Source organism: Octopus bimaculoides, chromosome 18, assembly GCF_046866305.1.
Source record: "Octopus bimaculoides isolate indiv1 chromosome 18, ASM4686630v1, whole genome shotgun sequence".
Taxonomy (NCBI): domain Eukaryota; kingdom Metazoa; phylum Mollusca; class Cephalopoda; order Octopoda; family Octopodidae; genus Octopus; species Octopus bimaculoides.
Window position 1 is genome coordinate 28,127,045 of NC_142945.1, and position 21,076 is coordinate 28,148,120.

Consider the following 21,076-nt stretch of genomic DNA (forward strand, 5'->3'; position numbering starts at 1 on the left):
CTCATTTCCCTCTCAGTGTTTTTCTCTCTCTCTTCTTTTCTTTCTTCCTCTCTCTCATTTCCCTCTCAGTGTTTTTCTCTCTCTCTTCTTTTCTTTCTTCCTCTCTCTCATTTCCCTCTCAGTGTTTTTCTCTCTCTCTTCTTTTCTTTCTTCCTCTCTCTCATTTCCCTCTCAGTGTTTTTTCTCTCTCTCTTCTTTTTTTTCTTCCTCTCTCATTTCCCTCAGTGTTTTTCTCTCTCTTCTTTTCTTTCTTTTTGCATTTGCCTTCAATTTCCCCTCTCTTTTTATTCTTCTTTCTCTGTCTCTCTCTGCCTCTCATCATTAGTTTACTCCTCTTTCTCCCTCTCTAGTTTTCTTTCTCTTTTCCTTTTGCTTTGATCTCCTCTGTCTATTCCTGTTTCTCTCATTCTCTCTACTCGTTCTCTTTCTCTCTTAACCTATGTCTCTTCAATGTATTTCTTTTCTCTCTTTCTAGATTTTCTTTTTCTCTCTTAACCTTGGTTTCCTTTCTCTATTTCTCTCTCACTTTCTAAATTTTCTTTCTTTTCTCTCTTAACCTTGATCTCTTCTCTCTTTCTTTTCTTTATCTCTTTTAGCCTTGGCTCCCCCTCTCTCTTTCTATTTCTTATCTCTCTGTTTCTATGTCATATTTTCTTTTTCTCTATTTCAATTACCTTTTTTTTATTCCTCTTTTCTCTTCGTCTTTCACTTTCAATTACGTTTGCACTTACCCCTACTCTCTATTTACCTTTCTATCTATCAGTTCTTTAACTTTATTCCCTCTTGCCGTTGTCTCTTACTTTCTCCGTCTCTTTTCCGAACTGGTTGCTACTGGTGAAGTCACAAGGCAAGCATATATTTTGGACAGCAGCTTGACCACATTTTAAATTTTCTTGAACCTTCCAGTGACTCATTTGTTTTAAATTTTTACTGTAGTAGTATAAGAAAGAAGGAAGAAAAAGTTATTAATATCGAACTATGATGCCCATCAAGAATAAGTTCGATTGGGACTGAGGCGATTGACTTAATTTGAGTAGTTTTTAGTGACAATATCTATCTTAACCAAGAATCACCTCATGACGTGTATGACAGCACGTCAGTATTCATTGTGTAAACGAGCAATAAATGGATAGATCGCTCGTCTGGAATATTCAAACGAAGAATAATTGGTATGTTTTACACTTGATTTAATCTGTAGAACAGGAAACATACTTCGCTGTCTTCCTCCACTTCTCTCTCTCTTCTTCCCCACTCCTCCTTTTTCGAAAGCTAATAAATATCTTTTTCTTGGTTTACAAAAGTACACAGTAGACAGCTGGCTTCCACGGCAATTCATATTGGCATTTACAAGAACTTTACTGTATTGTTCCACTTATAGCACATGTTCTAAAAGGTGAAAATATATGAAGGTTTTGATTTTATATGCTAATTGTCTTATTACATACCAAGCGTAATAGGACAAATAACATGTAATCAATAATTTAGTTTTACAAAAACCTAAGAAATCTTAGTGCTAATAGTGCATAGGCTTAAAGAAGACGTCAGGGTGGAACTGAAGATGATAAAATAGTTATTCTTGATGGAGATGACACTGATTTGCATCTCATTAGGTTGAAAAACTGTGATGCATCAACTAACAAGAGTGGTGCATCAGGCTTCAGATGAACTAAGATGGTAGCATCAGCTAAGGCCTTCTTGATTTTATTTAAAGCCGCAGACTGTACCGTGACGAGTGATAGGCTGGTGTTTTTTTATGCAATGTCGGAGAGCATCTGTAAGGGGTTACATAAGTTCCCCTGGAAGCCTATTGTTTACCTGAACACTTCATACAGCACTTTTGCAGGAATATTTAGTACCCATATCAAATATTGTACATGATATGACTTGATGCACAGACCAAATAAATATCTACTAGACAGTATTTTCAAATGATTAATAAATAAAGCATATTTGAACTAAAAAATACAAGTACCTGTTCATGTTTGTGTAGGTCTGTGTGTGTGAGCAAATATGCATAGTAGAAATATGAACATGGTGAATTTAACTATTTCTCTGTAGACTGAAAAATTGAACAGCCTTAATCGCTATTCAGATAGTATTGTGTTCTCATCAGAGGTGGCTACATTATTTGACCAATTATAATATTTTTATCTGCGTCCACTTTAGTAGGATTTTCTTCACACACACACACACACACACACACACACACACACACGATGATGATGATGATGCAGGTACATATATATATATCATCATCATCATTCAATGTCCGTTTTCTATACTGGCATAATGGTTTGACTGAAAACGGATAAGCTGGGGAGCTGCACCAGGTTTCAATCTGATTTGGTAAGGTTTCTACAGCTGGGTGCCCTTCCTAACACCAACCACTCCAAGAGCGTAATGGATGCTTTTTACATGCCACCAGCTTGGGTGTCAGTTAGAAAACACTGGCATCAGCCACGGCAACAATCTCATTTGATTTGGCAGGTCTTCACAAGCACGGTGTTCTGCCAAAGGTCTCAGTCACTTGTCGCTGTAGTTTAGTTAATTCAAAAGTCTAAATGGGAAATATTGTTTCTTGTTTTTCCTTTTTCCTTGTATTTTGTATTCATTGCCTTGATCTTTCTGTCCCAGTTAAAAAAGCAGTTTTTAGTTTTTAAAACCAAAAGAAAGGCAATCACAATAAAATGTTAACAATATATCAACATTATTATTTCTTTAATTTTGAAAATAGCATTGGCTTCTACATGCTTAGATTTACATTCTTTGTCAGTTTTCTAAAATTTGGTTTAAAGTAACTAACAATTTCCTATTGTCATAACTTTTTCTCATCATTTTCTACTATTATTGGTTGTTCGTAAAATGTCCACTGCTGCTTTGTTTCCCTTCATCATCATCATCATCATCGTTTAACGTCCGTTTTCCATGCTGGCATGGGTTGGACGGTTCAACCGGGGTCTGGGAAGCCAGGAGGCTGCACCAGGCTCCAGTCTGATCTGGCAGTGTTTCTACAGCTGGATGCCCTTCCTAACACCAACCACTCCTACAGTGTAGTGGGTGCTTTTTACGTGCCACTGGCTCGGAAGCCAGTCAAGGTGGCACTGGCATCGGCCACATTCGGATGGAGCTTTTTACGTGTCACTACAATTTCCATTTGATTGTGATTTGATTTGATTTTGATTTTGATACCTGGAGGGGAGTGTGATGTGTTTGCCGTCCTACTTACTAGCACTTTGGTCTTTGCAACATTGACTCTAAAGGCCCTTTGATTCTAAACCTTGCCTCCACACCTGAAATTTCTTCTCTAGTTCTGGTAGTGATTCTGCTGAGGGCAAGGTCATCAGCATAGAGGAGCTCCGAGGGGCATTCTGTCTTAAATTCCTCTGTTATTGCCTGGAGGACTATGATGAATAAGAGGGGGCTGATTCTTGATGGACCCCTACTTCTACCCGGAATTCTTCATTATACTCATTGCCAACCCTAACCTTACTAACGGCATCTCTGTATAGGGCCTGTACAGCCCTTATTAACCATTTGTCAATCCCCAGTTTCCGCATTGCCCACCAGATAAGGGATCTGGAGACCCTGTCAAAGGCTTACTCCAAGTCCACAAAAGCCAAGTATAGGGGTTTATCTTTGGTTAGGTATTTCTCCTGAAGTTACCGTACCAGGAATATAGCATCAGTGGTGCTTCTACCTGGCACAAAATCGAACTACATCTCATCTAAGCATACTCTCTCCCTAATTAGTTGGGCTATGACCCTCTCCATTATCTTCATCACCTGATCCAGCAGTTTGATACCCCTGTAGTTATTTCTATCTAAAGCATCACCTTTACCCTTGTAACACTTGACTATGTTGCTGCTATGCCAGTCATTGGATATGACTCCATCATGAACTACCTGGTTTACAGGTGACTAGGCCATAGCCCACACCACCAGATGTTTTAAGCATCTCAGCAGTGATTCCTGATGGGTCGGGGGCTTTTCCTGGCTTCATACCCCTAATTGCTTTATCTACCTGGGTGCTGTCTATTCGGATAGCTGGTCCTTCAACTGGATCAACATTTGGCAGGCTCTCCTCCTCCCATTCATTCTCCACGTTCAGCAGTCTTTCATAATGGCTTCCCCAAGCCTCTTTCTTTCCAGCTACCTTCTATGTCCGAGGTCTAGCTCCTCCTCCCTCTCATATATATAGACAGACAGACAGACATGATGATGGTGTGTGAAGAAAATTCCATGAAAGTGGATGTAGATAAAGATATCATCATGATTGGTCAAATGACGTAGACACCTCTGATGAGAGCCCAATAAGGCCTGGAACTCAATGAAAGGTTGTCTATCATTTTTACAATACACAATAACATTGTTAAATTTACTGTTTCTATGTCAACTATATAGGTTTACATATATATTATATCATACCTTGATACTGTATGGACTGAGATTCTCCCTAACTGTGGAAGGCACCTGTGGAAGAGGTAGACCCAGGAAGACATTGGATGAGGTGGTAAAGCATGACCTTCGAACGTTGGGCCTCACAGAAGCAATGACAGGAGATCAAGACCTTTGGATATATACTGTGATTGAGAAGGCCTAGCAACTAAAGTGAGATAACAGCCATGGCTGATACCAATGCTGCATGTCCAGCCCATTTAATTGTACCTTTGATGCATCAGGCGATATGATATGCTTGAGAAGACCTGCTGAGTCAAGTAAAACCAAAATCGCCGCTGTGGCCAGTGCTCCCTGACTGGCTCCCGTGCCAGTGGCATGTAAAAAGCACCATCTGAATGTGGTCGATACCAGTGTTCTCTGACTGGCTCCCATGCAGGTGGCATGTAAAAAGTACTATCCAAATGTGATTGATGCCAGAGCCACCTGACTGGCTCCTGTGCCAGTGGCATGTAAAAAGCACCCACTACACTGTAGGAGTGGTTGGTGTTAGGAAGAGCATCAAGCTGTAGAAACATTGCCAGATCAGATTGGAGCCTGGTGCAGCCGCTGGCTTTCCAGACCTCAGTCAAACCGTCCAACCCATCCCAGCATGGAAAACATGTTAAACAATGATTATGATGGTGATGAAGTAACAATTGAAGGACAGGTGTCAATTCATTACAACCATTTCTAACATATTTTTTAATTGGTTAAAAAAAAACCATTGTCTTCAAATGAATACATGAATTTTACAATCAAGGACATTTAACATAATTTAAAATAATTCAAAATCCACAGCAACATACATATTCAATGATTCTGTCACTAGTTCAGTTGCAGTCAACATATATATATTAATACTGCTTCTGTTACTAAGATATATTTTGTAAGAACCTGACTGACTACTTGTATAGGCACATGCATGACTGTGATAAAAAGTTTGCTTCTCAACCACGTTTCTGGGTTCAGTCTTACTGTGTGGCACCTCTCAGACCAACCAAAGCCTTGTGAATGGATTTAGTAGATGGAAATTAAAAGAAGCCATTGTATATATATGTGTGTGTGTGTGTCTTTGTGTTTGTGTTTGTTCCCCACCACTACTTGACCACTGGTATTGGTGTGTTTACATCCCTGCAACTTAGTGGTTCAGCAAAAGTGACCAATAAAATAAGTACTGGGACTGATAAGTTCGACTAAAAATTCCTCAAGGCAGTGCCCCAACATGGCCACAGTCTAATGACTGAAAGAAGTAAAGGAATATATATATACATGTGTGTATACTAGCTGCTGAACCCAGTGTTGCTCATGTTTTCTGTGTTGAAGTTAAGCCAACCTCTCAACTTGTATTGATGTGGGTTACAAAGCTTCCTGGATATAATTCCACCTACTTTCAGCAGAGGAGGACGGGCAGCTACTGAGGACAGCCTTGATAGAAAAAGCAAAACATTTCTGCAGTGTAGGGTCTGAGATTCTGGCAGTGTTAATGTATGGTAGGCCCCTTTTCTTGGAGTGATGGACTTTTTTAGGCAGAATCCCCACCCTGCTACTTATTAGTGAATGATCTGTGTCACAATCCGCACTGTGGTAACTACGGGTCAGTTGGATAGAATTCAGAAAGGATCTTCGTGTGATGACAAGATCCAACTGATGCTAGAGTTGAGATCTTGGATGTCTCCAAGATGCCTTGTTGGCAAAGAATGTGTTGGTGATGCACAGATTATGGTATGTGCAAAATTTATACATATATATATATATATATATATATATATATGATATCATCTAGTTTCAGCTATGAGCTGTGGCCATGCCATTTGGTGTTGCTACATAATTTTACTTCATGAATGCTTTTTAGGAATTGACATTTGGTGCATGAGGGAGTTTGATGCCGCTGCCCTCATCTGCACCTCCTGCCATGAAGTTGGCTCATCTGGGACACTTGAAAGTAAGAGGTCCAGCTTTATTTTGAAGACACCTACATCCACCCCATGTAGGTCTCTCAGGTTCTTCGGGAGGATATTGAAGAGCTGTGGACCTCTGAAGCCCAGGCTCTTGCAGTATCTTGTCCAACATCTTGATGGCAAATTTGGAGTCTTTGGCATTATGCAGTGGCACCCAGTTCTAGTATTTGTGTAACTCTTGTGTAACATTTTAAGAGAATGTGATGACTACATATATGATGAAGGGAACGTTAGAAACTCTATTTATCAATGTAAAATTACTTCCGGTTCTGATGTCTTTTTTTAATATGAGTAATTCTTCATCTTAGTTGTCCAAAAGAATTTCTAATCATTACTCTACATTTAAACATATCAATAAATGTAACAATACTGGGTTTAGTAAATTAATTTGGTATCTAAAGGATCATAATAAACAATATGATTTGGAATGGTATATTCTATCTAAATCATTTCCGTATGACAAAGGTAAATCTTTCTGTCCGCTTTGTAACGATGAAATGTATTTCATCTTGTTCTCAGAGAATCCTCTTGTAAACACATTTAAAGAACACGTTTATTGTTGCAAACATTGGCAAAAACATACCTTTAGTTCCTATAAGTGATTTCTACCATTCTATAAACTTCTTACATTTCACTTCCACTATATATATCTACTTCCAAGCCTTTAAGATTTATTCCTAATTTTTTACAAAAAAGGGTTCCTTATACACATTAAAATACGGTACTTATGACCTATTACTTTCTTGGTGCTGGTAGATACCAGTATGCCATGCTGACAATGCTGAATCTCATCCAGTCAACCAAAGATAGGCAACACTGAGCCTAGTTAGTACATAAATGCCTGCCCCTTTAAGTGCTCGAATCATCTTTCAGTTTGGGTAATGGATTGGCAAAGTCATTAGAGTGTTGGTGAAAATGTACTTAGTTACAGCACCTTACGTTTTGAGTTCAAATGCCACAGAGACTAACTTTGTCTTTCATCCTTCTGAGATCAATTTAAGTTGATTAATTAAACTGAGGTTGGTTTAATTAGCTATGCCCTCCCCCAAATTGCAGCATTTAGTTAGAACTCATTTCTTTTTCAGCTCAAACACTACTAAGGTCAGCTTCACCTTTCATTCTTCCAAGGTTGATGAAATAAATTGTCAAATAAGGAAGTTGGTTTACGCATTTTGTTGTTATTCCCCAAAATTTATGGCCTGATATCAACATTGGAAATTAATGTTTTGCAAAGCATAACTATGCCACATATTAGAATGATGTATAAAACAATATTAAATTTACTAAAGTAACAAAAAGGAGCAATCACCTGGTAAGGAGTTCATGGGTGGATATTCATTGTTTTGGGGTTTAAAGGTCGAAGAATAGTGTTAACAAAATAAATGAAATAAGCTACAGCTGGAATTGAAAAGGGGTCAGAGAACTGATTTGCTAGATTTACGTGCTGGTGACAAGTAACAAGCAACACCCAAACGTGGTCAGTGCCAGTGCCGTCTGACTGGCTCGTGTGCCAGCGGCACATAAAAAGTACCATCTGAACGTGGTTGATACCAGTGCTGCCTGACTGGTTCCCATGCTGGTGGCACATAAAAAGCACCCACTACACTCTCGGAGTGGTTAGCGTTAGGAAGGGCATCCAGCTGTAGAAACCTTGCCAGATCAGATTGGAGCCTAAGATAGATTTAAGACATTCCACCTGCAACCATTTAATCTTTTTACAGATATTTATGGCTACATTATCTAATTTGTCCTTTATTTTTAAGTCAGTAAGTGTGATCTGAAGATTTGGTTGCTATCTCTAGCATTTCAAGTGATCATGTAGAAACTCTCTCATTGTGATGAAGATGCTTACATTTTCCAATTTTGATATATTTGTATTTATTATCAATGTCACTTTATGATTAAATTTCATGCCTGATTTGTTCCATTTGATGTGTTTTGTTCTGGTTCTTGCTAATGCATCCATCAATAATATATTCAAGGTGAATTTAATTCATGTAATTGCAGTTATATGGAGTCTATTTATTTTTACTAAGTGTTCTGTATTCTGAAATTCTTCCCCTATTGTTCTGTTGCTTGCTCTACTAACTTGTTTGTTTTATTTATTAACAATTAGTGTTTGTTTTATTCTGTAGATTTCATTTTGTAGTGCATCGTTTTGTGAAGGAAAATCTAGATATTCTTCTGAATAGATATTTTAGAACAGACATGTAATTATGTGGACATTCACTGTCTTCGGCACTTACAGTCATTTGTTAGTGTCTTTCTTATGAAAGGACATAACATACCTACTGTTCTTTCTCTCTATATTAATGTTTAAACATTGAAGTGTAGTGTCATTTGGATTTGTACTCATTCTCTGACATGGTTTCTTTGGCTGGTTGCCATAGAAACCACTTTATAGAGTGTATTGAGTGCTTTTTACATGACATCAGCAGCAAGCAGTGTGGCCACCAAATAACTAACAAGGCAAGGTCCCTCTACTGAGCAGGGAATACTGTTGAAGGTAGTGACTTCGTGCTAGGTTATAAGAGATTAGAGTATGATGGAGAGATAGAAGCAAGTGTTTTGCTGTAGAAGAGATACAAGGCCGCCTCAGTTGGTAAAGAGAGTGATGATGGTAAAAATGTGTCATGATGTACCCTTAATTTATAGGGAAGCGTGTATAAGTGAAATGATGCAGAGGACTGGAATGCAGTGAGTACTGAACACAGGTGGAGGGAGCTGGTGTTAAGAAGATGAGTTGTGGGCAAGGGATTCATCAAGAACAGATTGTGTAGGGGCACAGACATAAATGGGATACCTTTAGGGCTCCGTTTTTGCTTAGATGGATGGGTCGACTCAAGCACAGCAAATTGGCAGTCTTTCTTGGTTGTTTGTCATCTCTTGTAAGGCTCAACATCTGGAGGTTAAAATGTTGTTGTTTTGTCCTACATCTTCCCAAGTCTTCCTCTTCCAGTTTCCATCTACATTTAGTGATTGACACTTCTTTATGCAGCTTGGTGACAGGTTTACATACATATGAATAAGGCAGCTGTCCTTATCCTTATGTATCACATGGCCATACCAGCGCACTCCACCTGATGATTCTTATGCAAACTAGGATAGCTGATTCTTCTGTTAAGTCCATGTTGGAAGACCCCCCGTTTTCCCATGTATTCTCCACATTTAATAGCCTTTCATAGCAGCACTTCCATGCCTCTTTATTTTTTCAGAATCACTAAGCACAAGTGTACCAATATCCATCTACACACACTTCTTACCCATATCTTAATTCTTTCTAATACATTGTCTTGCTACCTGGAACACCTCACACTGTAGAACATTAGCAAACCAATTTCCTGTTTCTTCTTTTACTATGTAAGCCTTAGACCTAGCTTATCTTCTAGCTATCTGATAAAATTCTCTCCTGCTTCTATTTTACCAGTCTTTCCAAGCCTGTGTCTTTACCTTTATGGTTCTGTCTACTTCACTGTTCCACCACAATGTTACCCTTGGTTTGGTTGGAACTTTGCATCAACCACAGATTTAGTCTGTTGCCCACAGTAGGTTGTCCCAAAGGAACTTCCTGTTCTTTTCTACATTACATGTCGCAATTAGTTATAGCTTTATTTTATAGCTCAGTAAGCCAATATTTTGGAAGACTTTGCATAATGTGAAAAAAACAAATGGCTAATAGAATTACAATCACAATGATAAAATGTTTGATTCTATTTATTTAATTTTTGAAAAGACAATGTCACTTTCTATTGTTGTTTGCTCTGTACTGACCCAGCAGGTTTATCATCAGAAGTATTTCATTAATGGCCATTCTATTTTTTGACTTTATTTTTAGATGCCATGTATCTAGGATTGCACTTTTCAATGTGACATTCCTTTTCAGACAACAGGATGAAAGCTCAGAGAAAACATGATTGCTATTTGTGGCCTGTCAAGTAAATATGTAGAGTCTCATTTGTTTCTGTTATTGTTCATATTTGTAAATGAATGCTTCTTAATGTTCCTTTTGCTATTTTATTGCTGCTAGAATTCTTTCTATGTTATTGCCATTCATGCAGTTGTCATTGCTTTTGTCACTCATCTCACTGGTAGACAGAACAGTGTCTCTTGTTAGCTGTGATAACACATCTCTCAGGTTGTCTCTTCATTCAGTGGACTAAAAAGAGACATGTATGTTATACTTAGCAACTTGATATAATCTATGGTGGCTGATATCACAACTGACAAATAATGCTTCTTTCGTCAATTCCAACTCAATTTTTAATGTTGTGTTTATGTTAAGATGGTGAGAAAACTGGAAAATTTAAAACAATCTAAGAAAAATGAATTACTGTGTTTTGTCTATAAACAAAACACAATGGCAATACAGTGATTTGAGTTCATTAACTTTGGGTCTGTTTCAAGAAAGAAAAATCCTGTTTCAATTTGCAGGTCTCTCCAACTCATTTTAACATATCTGTATTAACATTCATATATTCATATAAATATGCTACATAAAAAAAAAATGGAAAAAAAAAAAGATTAAAAAAAAACAAAATACCAAAATAAATGAAATATTAAATTTTATTAAAAAGTAGTCAGAGACCGGGATGTTGAATACTATCCATACATTGATCCTTCTGATAGCTAAAACATCAGCCTTAGACAGGATTTTTCTAGATGACCAATGTATTGATTACTGTATGTAGATATAATATTTTAAACAGTAGCATCAATAATGGCAACCTTCCTAACTGTAAACCAGTGTTAGTGAGTCTACTTAAGCATAACAAACATATTACTAATGTTACCCCCTCAATAAAGGACAGGTGTGGATTAATTTATTTAAATCTCAGAAGGCACTCGACTATCTATTACTGCTCACAAAGCAGTTTTTGAAGTAGTAATTGCTTCAATGAGATCCAGTAGAAATAAATGTCTCTATCCTTTCGAGTCAACATCATAGCATACCACGTATCATGTAATTCAAGATGCCACCATTCGAAAAGTATGTCCACTCCACATCCGTATCAAATCGTAAAAGCACCTCAAATGTCTTTCCAGTACTCAGCTGCAAATAAGAAAAAATAAAAGGATAACAATCGATGGAAATATGCAATCATATAAAGTGTATAGAAATGAAATACATCAAAAAACATTTTACATCAGAAAAAGCACAAATAATTCTTTAATCTTTTTGATATTAATCCACCTGAGACAGCTTCAAGTTTTATGACAAACTTACTACTGTTTTAAAGTGGTTTAAATTATGATCTTCCATCAAAATTTTATGCTAAATTATTCCAGCTTAATTAGAAAGTTATTTTCCTAAATACTTCATTATTTTAAAGATTAATTGAAACAAAGGCAGATTATGTTAACAGAAATATGGTAACAAAAGGAATAAATGTACATGAAAAACTAGGTGAAAAAACATGACGATACTTACTTCAACAGTTGTTGTTAATTGAGGTTTCATTCCTGGTGGTACAGTAATTGTATATTGTTCTTTTCCAGTCAGGCCAAGGGATTCAGCTGACTCACCTGGCAAATATTGCAGAGGAATGATACCCATCCCAATAAGATTACTGCGATGAATTCGTTCAAAGCTTTCAGCTAGCACAGCACGGACACCCTAGATGTAGAGATAAAAAGAGAACATTGTATATTATTTAACACAAACTAACAATGTTAGTTAACATGGGAAAATGCTGCAGAAACAGACATTTATATCATTCCATATTTCAACAAATTAGAAGAATGTGTACAGTTCAATATTTAAGAGATGAATTATGTACATTATTTACATTTGACGGACATTTGTCCTCATCTTGTTTGTTGTTAACACAACGTTTCGGTTGAAATACCCTCCAGCCTTCATCAGGTGTCTTGTGGAAATTTCAAACCTGGGTTCTCATTCCTAAGGTATTTCTCGATGTAATTATTATTATTATTATTATTATTATTCAGGTAAAAACCTGGAATCGAACCCCAAAATTCCGAGTTCGATTCCAAGCAGTGACCTGAGTAGTAGTAGTAATAATAATAATAATAATAATAAGACTTGCTAATAGAAATTGAAAAAATGTGGCACCTCAAGGCAACTACCGTACCAGTGATAGTAGGATCTCTAGGAATGATAAAAAAAGGTACTGAAACCTATTTGAAAATGATACCAGGCTTACCATCCCTACAGGAAGTGCAAAAAATCATGTTAACTGGAACGACTCATGTACTGAGAAGAGCATTATCGCTGTGAAAACAACAACCATTCATGATTTTTTTTTTTTTAAATACATATTTTACCTGTGAATTTGCGTGTGTAAACTGGGAATGCATACAACAAGTTTCTCTGCCCTAGGTGTACGAAAAACACTCGGCGAGAAATGGAAGAAAATTTGAAGAAAGAAGAAAAACAAAACACAATAATAATAATAATAACAACAACAACAACATTGAGAAATACGTTAGAAATAAGAACCCAGGTTCGAAATTTCCCCAAGACACCTGAAGAAAGCTGGAGGGTATATCAGCCGAAATGTTGTGTTAACAACAAATGAGATGACGACAAATAACCATCAAATGTAAATAATGTAAAACAATGCAATGTTTTAATGTTTGCATATGCCACTTCAACTTATATGTCGGAAAATAGGGTAGTAATCCTTCTAAGATTTATGACTTGTAGACATAACAACTAAAGAGGAAAGAATACATGAAGAAATAATCAGTTGCACCAGCAGTGGCTCAAGGAACTCAAATACAGCCAATTCTCAAAGCAGATCTTTGTAATTACAAGAGTTCTTTTAAATACTGATCATGGAACAGGACTTTACTTAGGTTTTCACTTGGTACATGCAGACAAAAAGTGTGAAATATCTCACTTTAGAGTGTAACAAAATAGTTATGGAAGGATTTCAACCAACCAACTAAATGTCAGGAATTCAAAATCTACAACTGCATTGCTTAATAAATGGCATAGCTAATATCTATACACAAATATATTGAGATGAAGTCACTGGAAAATTTGTTAGAATCATTTTAACTCTAATTTAAAGGTTAGGCTTTACATAAACTGATCAAAACTGGAAAATATATCCCTGCATTTGAAAACACAAATGAAAAAAATGCAATCAACATAGAGGGAATTAGCACAATACAGTTGCCTTTATTGAAATAAATATTGACACTTCAACCATAAGGCATTATATCCTGAAAATTCTCAAAAGAACTATAAAATATTGCAATTTAAATAACTTAAATTCAATTCTGTTGTCTATAATTTGAAAACAAAAGAACAAAAAAACAACCTTTTCTTATGTTCCTTAGGTGCCACATTTTACAACAAAGAGGTCCGATGCCCTGAATCATCACTGCTGCTATCCATGTTTTTTTTCCATGCTGGTATGGTTTGGATGGTTCAACAGGTCAAATGACCATGTTTTGCACCAATGTCCCAATTTTGGCATAGTTTCTTCTTTGGTCGGATGCTCTTCATAACACCAAATACTTTACAGTGTACTGGATGCTTTTTACATGGCAACAATATTATAGAGGTTACTTGGCTCTGAAGCTCCTAAATTATTACTGCTAGATCCAATTTACCAACTATCTAGAGTGTACTAAATACTTGTTTTTGTGGCACCAGTGAAAGGGAATTCTCATGGCAGATGAAACAGATTTTAGACTTGAAACAAATGGATAAATTGGGTATTGCTACAGGGATTTCAGTAGCAAATTTATTGTTAAAACACTGTGCCATACAATTCAGTATGCAATAACATGTGAAATTATATAAGATTTTGTAATGAAGATGTTTACATAACAATGCTTCATCTGGCAATACTCCATGAGAGGTTTATTGGGTGTTACGCACCAATGGGATTATAGTAGCATAAGAAATTTTCAGATGAAAGATAATTAAATATCCAATTTGATTCATTTAGGGATGGTAGGGTTAGTATGAGTTAGTAATCTATCAAAATCATTGATCTCACATGCTAAACAGGCTCATTACTTTCAAATGAAAGGATAAATTAAAAGTGGGAGTGTACATTAAGCTAACAGGAGTGGCTGTGTGGTAAATAGTTTGCTTATGAACCACATGGTTCCAGGTTCAGTCCCACTGCATGGCACCTTGGGCAAGTGTCTTCTACTATAGCCTCGGGCCGACCAAAGCTTTGTGAGTGGATTTGGTAGACAGAAACTGAAAGAAGCCTGTCATATATATGCATGTATATATATATATATATATATATATATATATATATATAAACGTGCATGTATGTATGTGTGTATATATGTTTGTGTGTCTGTGTTTGTCCCCCCCCCCCCAACATCGCTTGACAACCGATGCTGGTGTGTTTACGTCCCCATAACTTAGTGGTTTGACAAAAGAGACCAATAGAATGAGTACTAGGCTTATAAAGAATAAGTCCTAGGTTTGATTTACTCGAATAAAAGCGGTGCTCCAGCATGGCCACAGTCAAATGACTGAAACAAGTAAAAGAGCCAATCAAATCATCAACTACAAAAGGTAGACAGTCACCATATTCAATCTCTAACAGAGAATGTTTATACATCTATTAAATTCAAAGTGGATGAGGAGAGAATTATTGATTACAATAGATAAGTTAACATTAAGCAATTCTTATCAACAATAATAGTGACCTATGCCTTGCCATTCTCTTATAAGCTGGCATTGTAAAATAATGTCACTGACTAAACACTGTCAATGGTTATGTCTGCTGTGCAATTCATTGTATAAAAGACCAGAGGAATAAGTATCATACTTGGAAATAAGCAAGGGTTGGAGACATGAGGGGCATCCAGCTATGGAATATTGCCTCAATTTAGTCTCATCCAACTCATGCCAGCATGGAAAAAACAGCTGTAAAAATGATGATCATGAAGAAGATGATGATGAGGACACTGATTGAATGCTTTTGTTATACTTTCAAAAAAACCAGATTAACAGGTGGATTCATAATAAACATGGCAATTCAAACAAAACTTGTCAACTTACCAGCATTGAAGGCCCTTTAGCTGCCCAGTCTCTGGAAGAACCAGAACCATATTCTTTTCCTGCTAATATGATAACACTATTATTGCTTTGCTTATATTTTTCAGCTGCATCAAATACATCCATCTGAAGAAGATAAAAAAAAAAAGCATTTTATATATGAGGTCTCATTAAAATTACAGCTAGGATTAGAAAATATTTTTTCCCTAAAAACTTATAGGGCAATCCAACTCTAGAGATGACTCTCATTTCAGTTTGAAAAGACATGTTTAAAGTGCACCAGGGTTGCTTATATAATTCCTGAAAATGATATCATAGTGGATTTAAGGATAAAAAAAAAATACTGACATAATATACATCTTACAAATTACATTGAATTGCACAATGTAATTTCTGATTCAAAAATCCATAGTAGCTTGAAGACCAGCAAAGGTTTTGAATTTGGAATCAAACATAAATTAAAAGAATAAATTCTTTTTTTAAATCTAGGACTCAAAATTTATCAAAAACCAACCACAATATTTACATTCGATGGGTATTTGTCGTCATCTTGTTTGTTGTTAACACAACGTTTTGGCTGATATACCCTCCAGCCTTCATCAGGTGTCTTGGGGAAATTTCGAACCTGGGTTCTCATTCCTAAGGTATTTTTCGATGTTATTATTATTATTATTATTATTATTATTATTGTTATTGTTATTGTTCAGGTCACCGCTTGGAATCGAACTTGGAATCTTGGGGTTGGTAGCCCACGCTCTTAACCACAACACCATATGCCCGTGGGTGTAGTGGTTAAGAGCGCGGGCTACTCACCCCAAAATTCCGAGTTCGATTCCAAGCAGTGACCTGAACAATAACAATAATAATAATAACATCAAAAAATACCTTAGGAATGAGAACCCAGGTTCGAAATTTCCCCAAGACACCTGAAGAAGACAGGAGGGTATATCAGCTGAAACGTTGTATTAACAAACAAGATGAGGACAAATATCTGTCGAATGTAAATAATGTACATAATTCCTCATCTCTTAAATATAGAATTGAACCAACCACAATGCCTATATTAAATGGAATTCAATGCAAAGTAACCATTTAATAAGATAAATTTCATTGCTAATACAATAAAAACATTTGCATATTGGGAAATCTAGAATAAAACAGATTTTTAAGTAAACTGTAAAACTTTGGTATATTTCTTCAGTAGTTCTTTAATAGCAATAACCACACTTACATGTGTAACATTTACAAAAATGTACAAGTATTGTATATTTTACTGTAGCTAAAGGAATCTTAAGTCACCTCCTACTAGAGGGAGTCTTTTTTGCCTCTCATTATTTTGCAAGTTATTTGACAACATTCACCCGTGCCAGTGTCACGAAACAAGCCCCAAGTACACTCTGTAAAGTGGTTGGCATTAAGAAGGACAGCCAGCTGTAGAAACCATGCCAAAGCAGACATTGGAGCTCAATTGCAATGCCCTGGTTCATTGGATCCTGTCAAATAGTCCAACCAATACCAGCATGGAAAATGGACATTAAATGATTATGAAACTGGCATTCTAAAACTCTGTTTAAGGCAAATGCTTAAAACATTTTAAACCTACCTCACTTGCATCACTCAGAAAGGTAGAGAAAGACAAAGAACTTGTGTTGGCACTTAGGAGAAATATACATTAAAGATATAAAAAATAACCATTTAGGGGTGTTAGCTCTAAGATTAATACACAGGGTTACAGAAACTGCTTGTCTTGAAGATGGGATATGCAGTTATATATACTACAATATCTAATGCTAAGTACTCAGAGAACAAAAGTTAAAGAATTTGCCATTATAAACATATAATTTCAAACAACATTACCGTGAGCTAACAAAGGTTGATATTCTTAGTTATCAAAAAAAAAAAAAAAAGCTGTCTACACATACATATATAGCTTTAATCACTAAACCTTATTCCAAGTAAAAAGAACTAAGCATAAGACAAAAGAAGAGACACTGAGATTTCAAAATACATGTTTAACTACATTCATCCTTAAAAATTCTTAAATTGTATTTTGTTTTATTTTCAACTGATTTCAAGTGTCACAACATCCTTTTGTTGCCTAAAAGATTCATAAAATAATGCTGTAAAATGATGACAAGTCCAGCACTAATAACACTAACTGAACTAAAGAGAAACAAAAGATGCATTCATCTTGCTTATAATCGTTTCTGAGGAACTTTTGCAGAAAAGAGGTATACATGAGTGAATCAACCTGATTATATTACTGGTATTTATTTTACTGACACAGAAGGGGTGAAAGGTAATGTCAACTCTGGCAAGATTTGTGTATATAATACGTTTATCTTCTCCTTTCGTCAGTGTCAATGTACGAGGTGGTATCGAAAATCTCCTGGACTAGTTGTGTTTTAATAAAAAATAACTTATTTACCTAAGTTTTAATATCATCTCCTTCAAAATAGTCACCTTGCACCGGTTCCTGCATTCCTGCCACTTTTGGAATCTGGCCTGGAAATTGTTTTTTGTAAGTGAGTGCGATTTGCTCTTGGTCTCGACAAGTGTTAAAATGGCAACCTTTGAGCTCGGTTATAGGGTGCAATGATGTCGTGAAGAATCCAATTCTTTGTGGTCCACAGATACAGTCGCTTTCGCTGAATGTCCTCCCTCAAATGCTTCAAAACGTTGATTGTCCTCCAATGATCCTTTTGATGACTTTTCCACATTTCTGGGGTGTGACGCTCATGGCAAGACTTCCAGATTGCTCATTGTCTTCCAGGGATGTTCTTCCACTTTTGAAGTGCCTGTGTCACTTGAAACATTGCGTTCGATCCATTGCCTTGTCACCATAAGCTTGTCAAAGCATGCTCAATGTTCCTGTAGCAGACTTCCCAAGCTTAATGCAAAATTTCACACTGGCTCTTTATTCCAACTTTCTGTCCATGACAAAAATTGCAAACTACAGCATACATGTGATCACAAAAACACAAATTTCACTGAAGTAAACACAGTGATGCCACTCAGCACGCTGCCTCATGAAGGTCACTGCACATGCAACCATGTACTGCCACCTGTTGGTGCATTACAGAACTAGTCTGGTAACATTTTGATACCACCTCATATATTCTTATTTCCATTTCATGAACACACAACTCAGAGAGCCTTTCTGTTTGACATTAATAGATAATCATGCTCTATTTCAAATAATCAGACTTCTAATTTTAATATCATACCACACAAATATTAAATCTATATAGAAAAACAGTCACTTACTGTGGCTCCAGTTGGTATGTGTAGAGTTTTAGGTCCTGGTTTAGACATAAATTTATTGACAAGTCTTATATTTGCAAAAGTGCCACGAACCATGACAGCATCATTACCTCTGCGAGAACCATAAGAGTTAAATTCTCGAGGTTTCAGGCTAGGAAAGAAAACACGTGAATCTTTATTAGCACAAGCATTTTTCTTTATTTAAAACACAAAAAGATAAATGTAAGAAAAAAATTAATTAAAAAAGTACTTAACAACAAACAGGCAATCAGGCAAACTGACTTACATGAAAGTAGAATAGGAGCAACAAAACTCAATAATACGGCTGCATTAAGAATTATATAACATCTAGTTATATGCCAACATAACAAATATTTTTTTACTACCACCTACGCATCAAAAAATTAATCATTGCAAACCATACAAAAAAATTAACCAAACTGACACACCAAACTGAAATTTACTGCTTTTCCAAATTTAGTAATTGTCGTGATTTTTATCAATTCTATGTACATAGGTACAGACAACAAATATACTTCCCACCTGACTTCACTGAAAAAGTCATCTATATATATAAAACGAAGGATATGTGTGTGTAGTATGTATGCATTTCTACAGTTTTCAACCGATTTTCACCAAACTTTACACACATATTACTTTTCATGTACTATAACATTTTGCCCAGAGCTTCCATGTAAAGCGAGAAACCAAGGGAAAAGGTGCTTTACATAGGTTTTTCTCTAAAAACTACAGTTTTTAACCAATTCTCTCCCTTTGACTTCTGCAGTTTTCAACTGATTCTCTTGCTTACATATATTCTCTCTCACCCTCTCTAAGTCTATGTCTGTTTCATTCACTCACACTATTTGTATGTTCTCCCTACAACATTACCTCACTTATTAAAAATTTTTTGCACTCTATCTATTTACATTTCTCCCTCTATCAAAAACCATTGTGATACAGCCGATAAGCCTTCATTACTAACCAATGAGAATTCAACCACGTCACTGAGCATGCGTTAGAAAAAGATATTCTAAAGTGGCTCAAGGTTTTTCCACTCAACCTATTTTCTTCTAGAGTTTTATCTGCTGAAATGGATTTGTAATTTCTGTTTACAAATTTTCTTTCTTGTGTGATATAATATCATTTCACTTTTATTCTTCTACTTTTGTATATGTGTTTGCATGTTTGATATGTCAAAGGATATTTTATACCATGGCGACAACATCACATATATGAGTGTGTATGTGTGCATGTCTCTCTTACTATATGTATGTGAGAGTATATGTGTGCATATCGTCACATTTTGTATATGAACGTGTATGTGCCTGCGAGTGTGTGTGTTTGCGTGCCCATTATGTACATTATTAAGCACACACATACATATACATGTGTGACAAGGACAGCTGGAGATGAAACTCGACAAAAAACAATTACGTGAACGGTCCAAGTCATATAAAAATACACATCTACCGTTCAATTAACAGTTCATAATTATCACGGCAGTTGCAAGGTATTTAGTTTGCTTATATTTGGTTAATTCACACTGCTTACAAAAATATAGACATACTACATACATAGAACTGCTTACAAAAATAGAGATTAATGTATATTTTTTTCTATGTTCATAATTCTTTGCTTAAAATACTGAAAAAAAATATGCCACCAAAGAAAAGACATAATCTCTCCAGAAACACCTATAAAGTAAGGAGGTGTGCAGAAAACCAAAGGCAAGAGTCTCAAGAGATAAGGGACATGAGACTTTCTCGACATCAGTAAAGGCATGCTGCAGCATGTCAGATGGAGTCCCAAGAGAGAAGGGAGATGAGTCTTTCTCAAGATCAGCAAAGACATGCTGCACCACTTGATGCTGAATCATTAAAACAATGTTTAGCATGCCAGATTACACAGAGGTCCAATAGAATAGCTCTCAGAAACAGACCACATACAAATTATTTCTCACAACACCTGGAGCTGCTTTCAGAAATTATCCAACACACTCTTATAAAAATGATAATTATGTCAAAATTGGTGAGCTAAACTATGCAAAGCTTTAAAATTTACTCCACAAATGTTTTGCTGTCAATGTTGCACTTTCCTGTATCACTTGTTTCAACGTAACTGTAACATATATATATATATATATATATATATATATATATATATATATATATATATATACACACACAAGCTATGCCATTTTAATACTGAGCAATGCTGGGTATCTCTGCTAGTCTAAAATACAAAAATGAAAAAAAAGAAAATAATAGACATAATCATCCTTGATACATCTGCCTATATTCTGAATTGTTCCAAGTGCCAAAAGCACAATACTCTTGTTTTGAAAATCTGAAAATTATCCCCCCATTGACACTGGGAGACAAAATGACCTCAAAGAGGATTATAGGAAGACCGAA

The 21,076-nt window shown here is 36.0% G+C and overlaps 1 protein-coding gene and 1 long non-coding RNA gene across 5 annotated transcripts in view; one reads left to right on the forward strand and one right to left on the reverse strand.

Moving 5' to 3' along the window:
• The first annotated feature begins 849 nt into the window (after positions 1–849).
• On the forward strand, positions 850–13,761 carry LOC106876438 (uncharacterized). Its single transcript, XR_001410249.3, has 2 exons — positions 850–1,169; positions 10,230–13,761. It is a non-coding gene; the product is annotated as an uncharacterized LOC106876438 (long non-coding RNA).
• The window catches only part of LOC106876434 (cytoplasmic aconitate hydratase), an 89,388-nt gene continuing 79,251 nt past the window's right edge, over positions 10,940–21,076 (reverse strand). For all 4 annotated transcript variants that reach the window (XM_089365931.1, XM_052974608.2, XM_052974609.2 and 1 more), the window contains 4 exons: positions 18,663–18,810; positions 15,399–15,521; positions 11,823–12,008; positions 10,940–11,444 (listed from right to left, as the gene is read on the reverse strand). In XM_089365931.1, the coding sequence (XP_089222057.1) occupies positions 11,334–11,444; positions 11,823–12,008; positions 15,399–15,521; positions 18,663–18,810 (568 nt within the window). In that variant the 3' untranslated portion in view covers positions 10,940–11,333. The remainder of the gene's footprint in view (positions 11,445–11,822; positions 12,009–15,398; positions 15,522–18,662; positions 18,811–21,076) is intronic.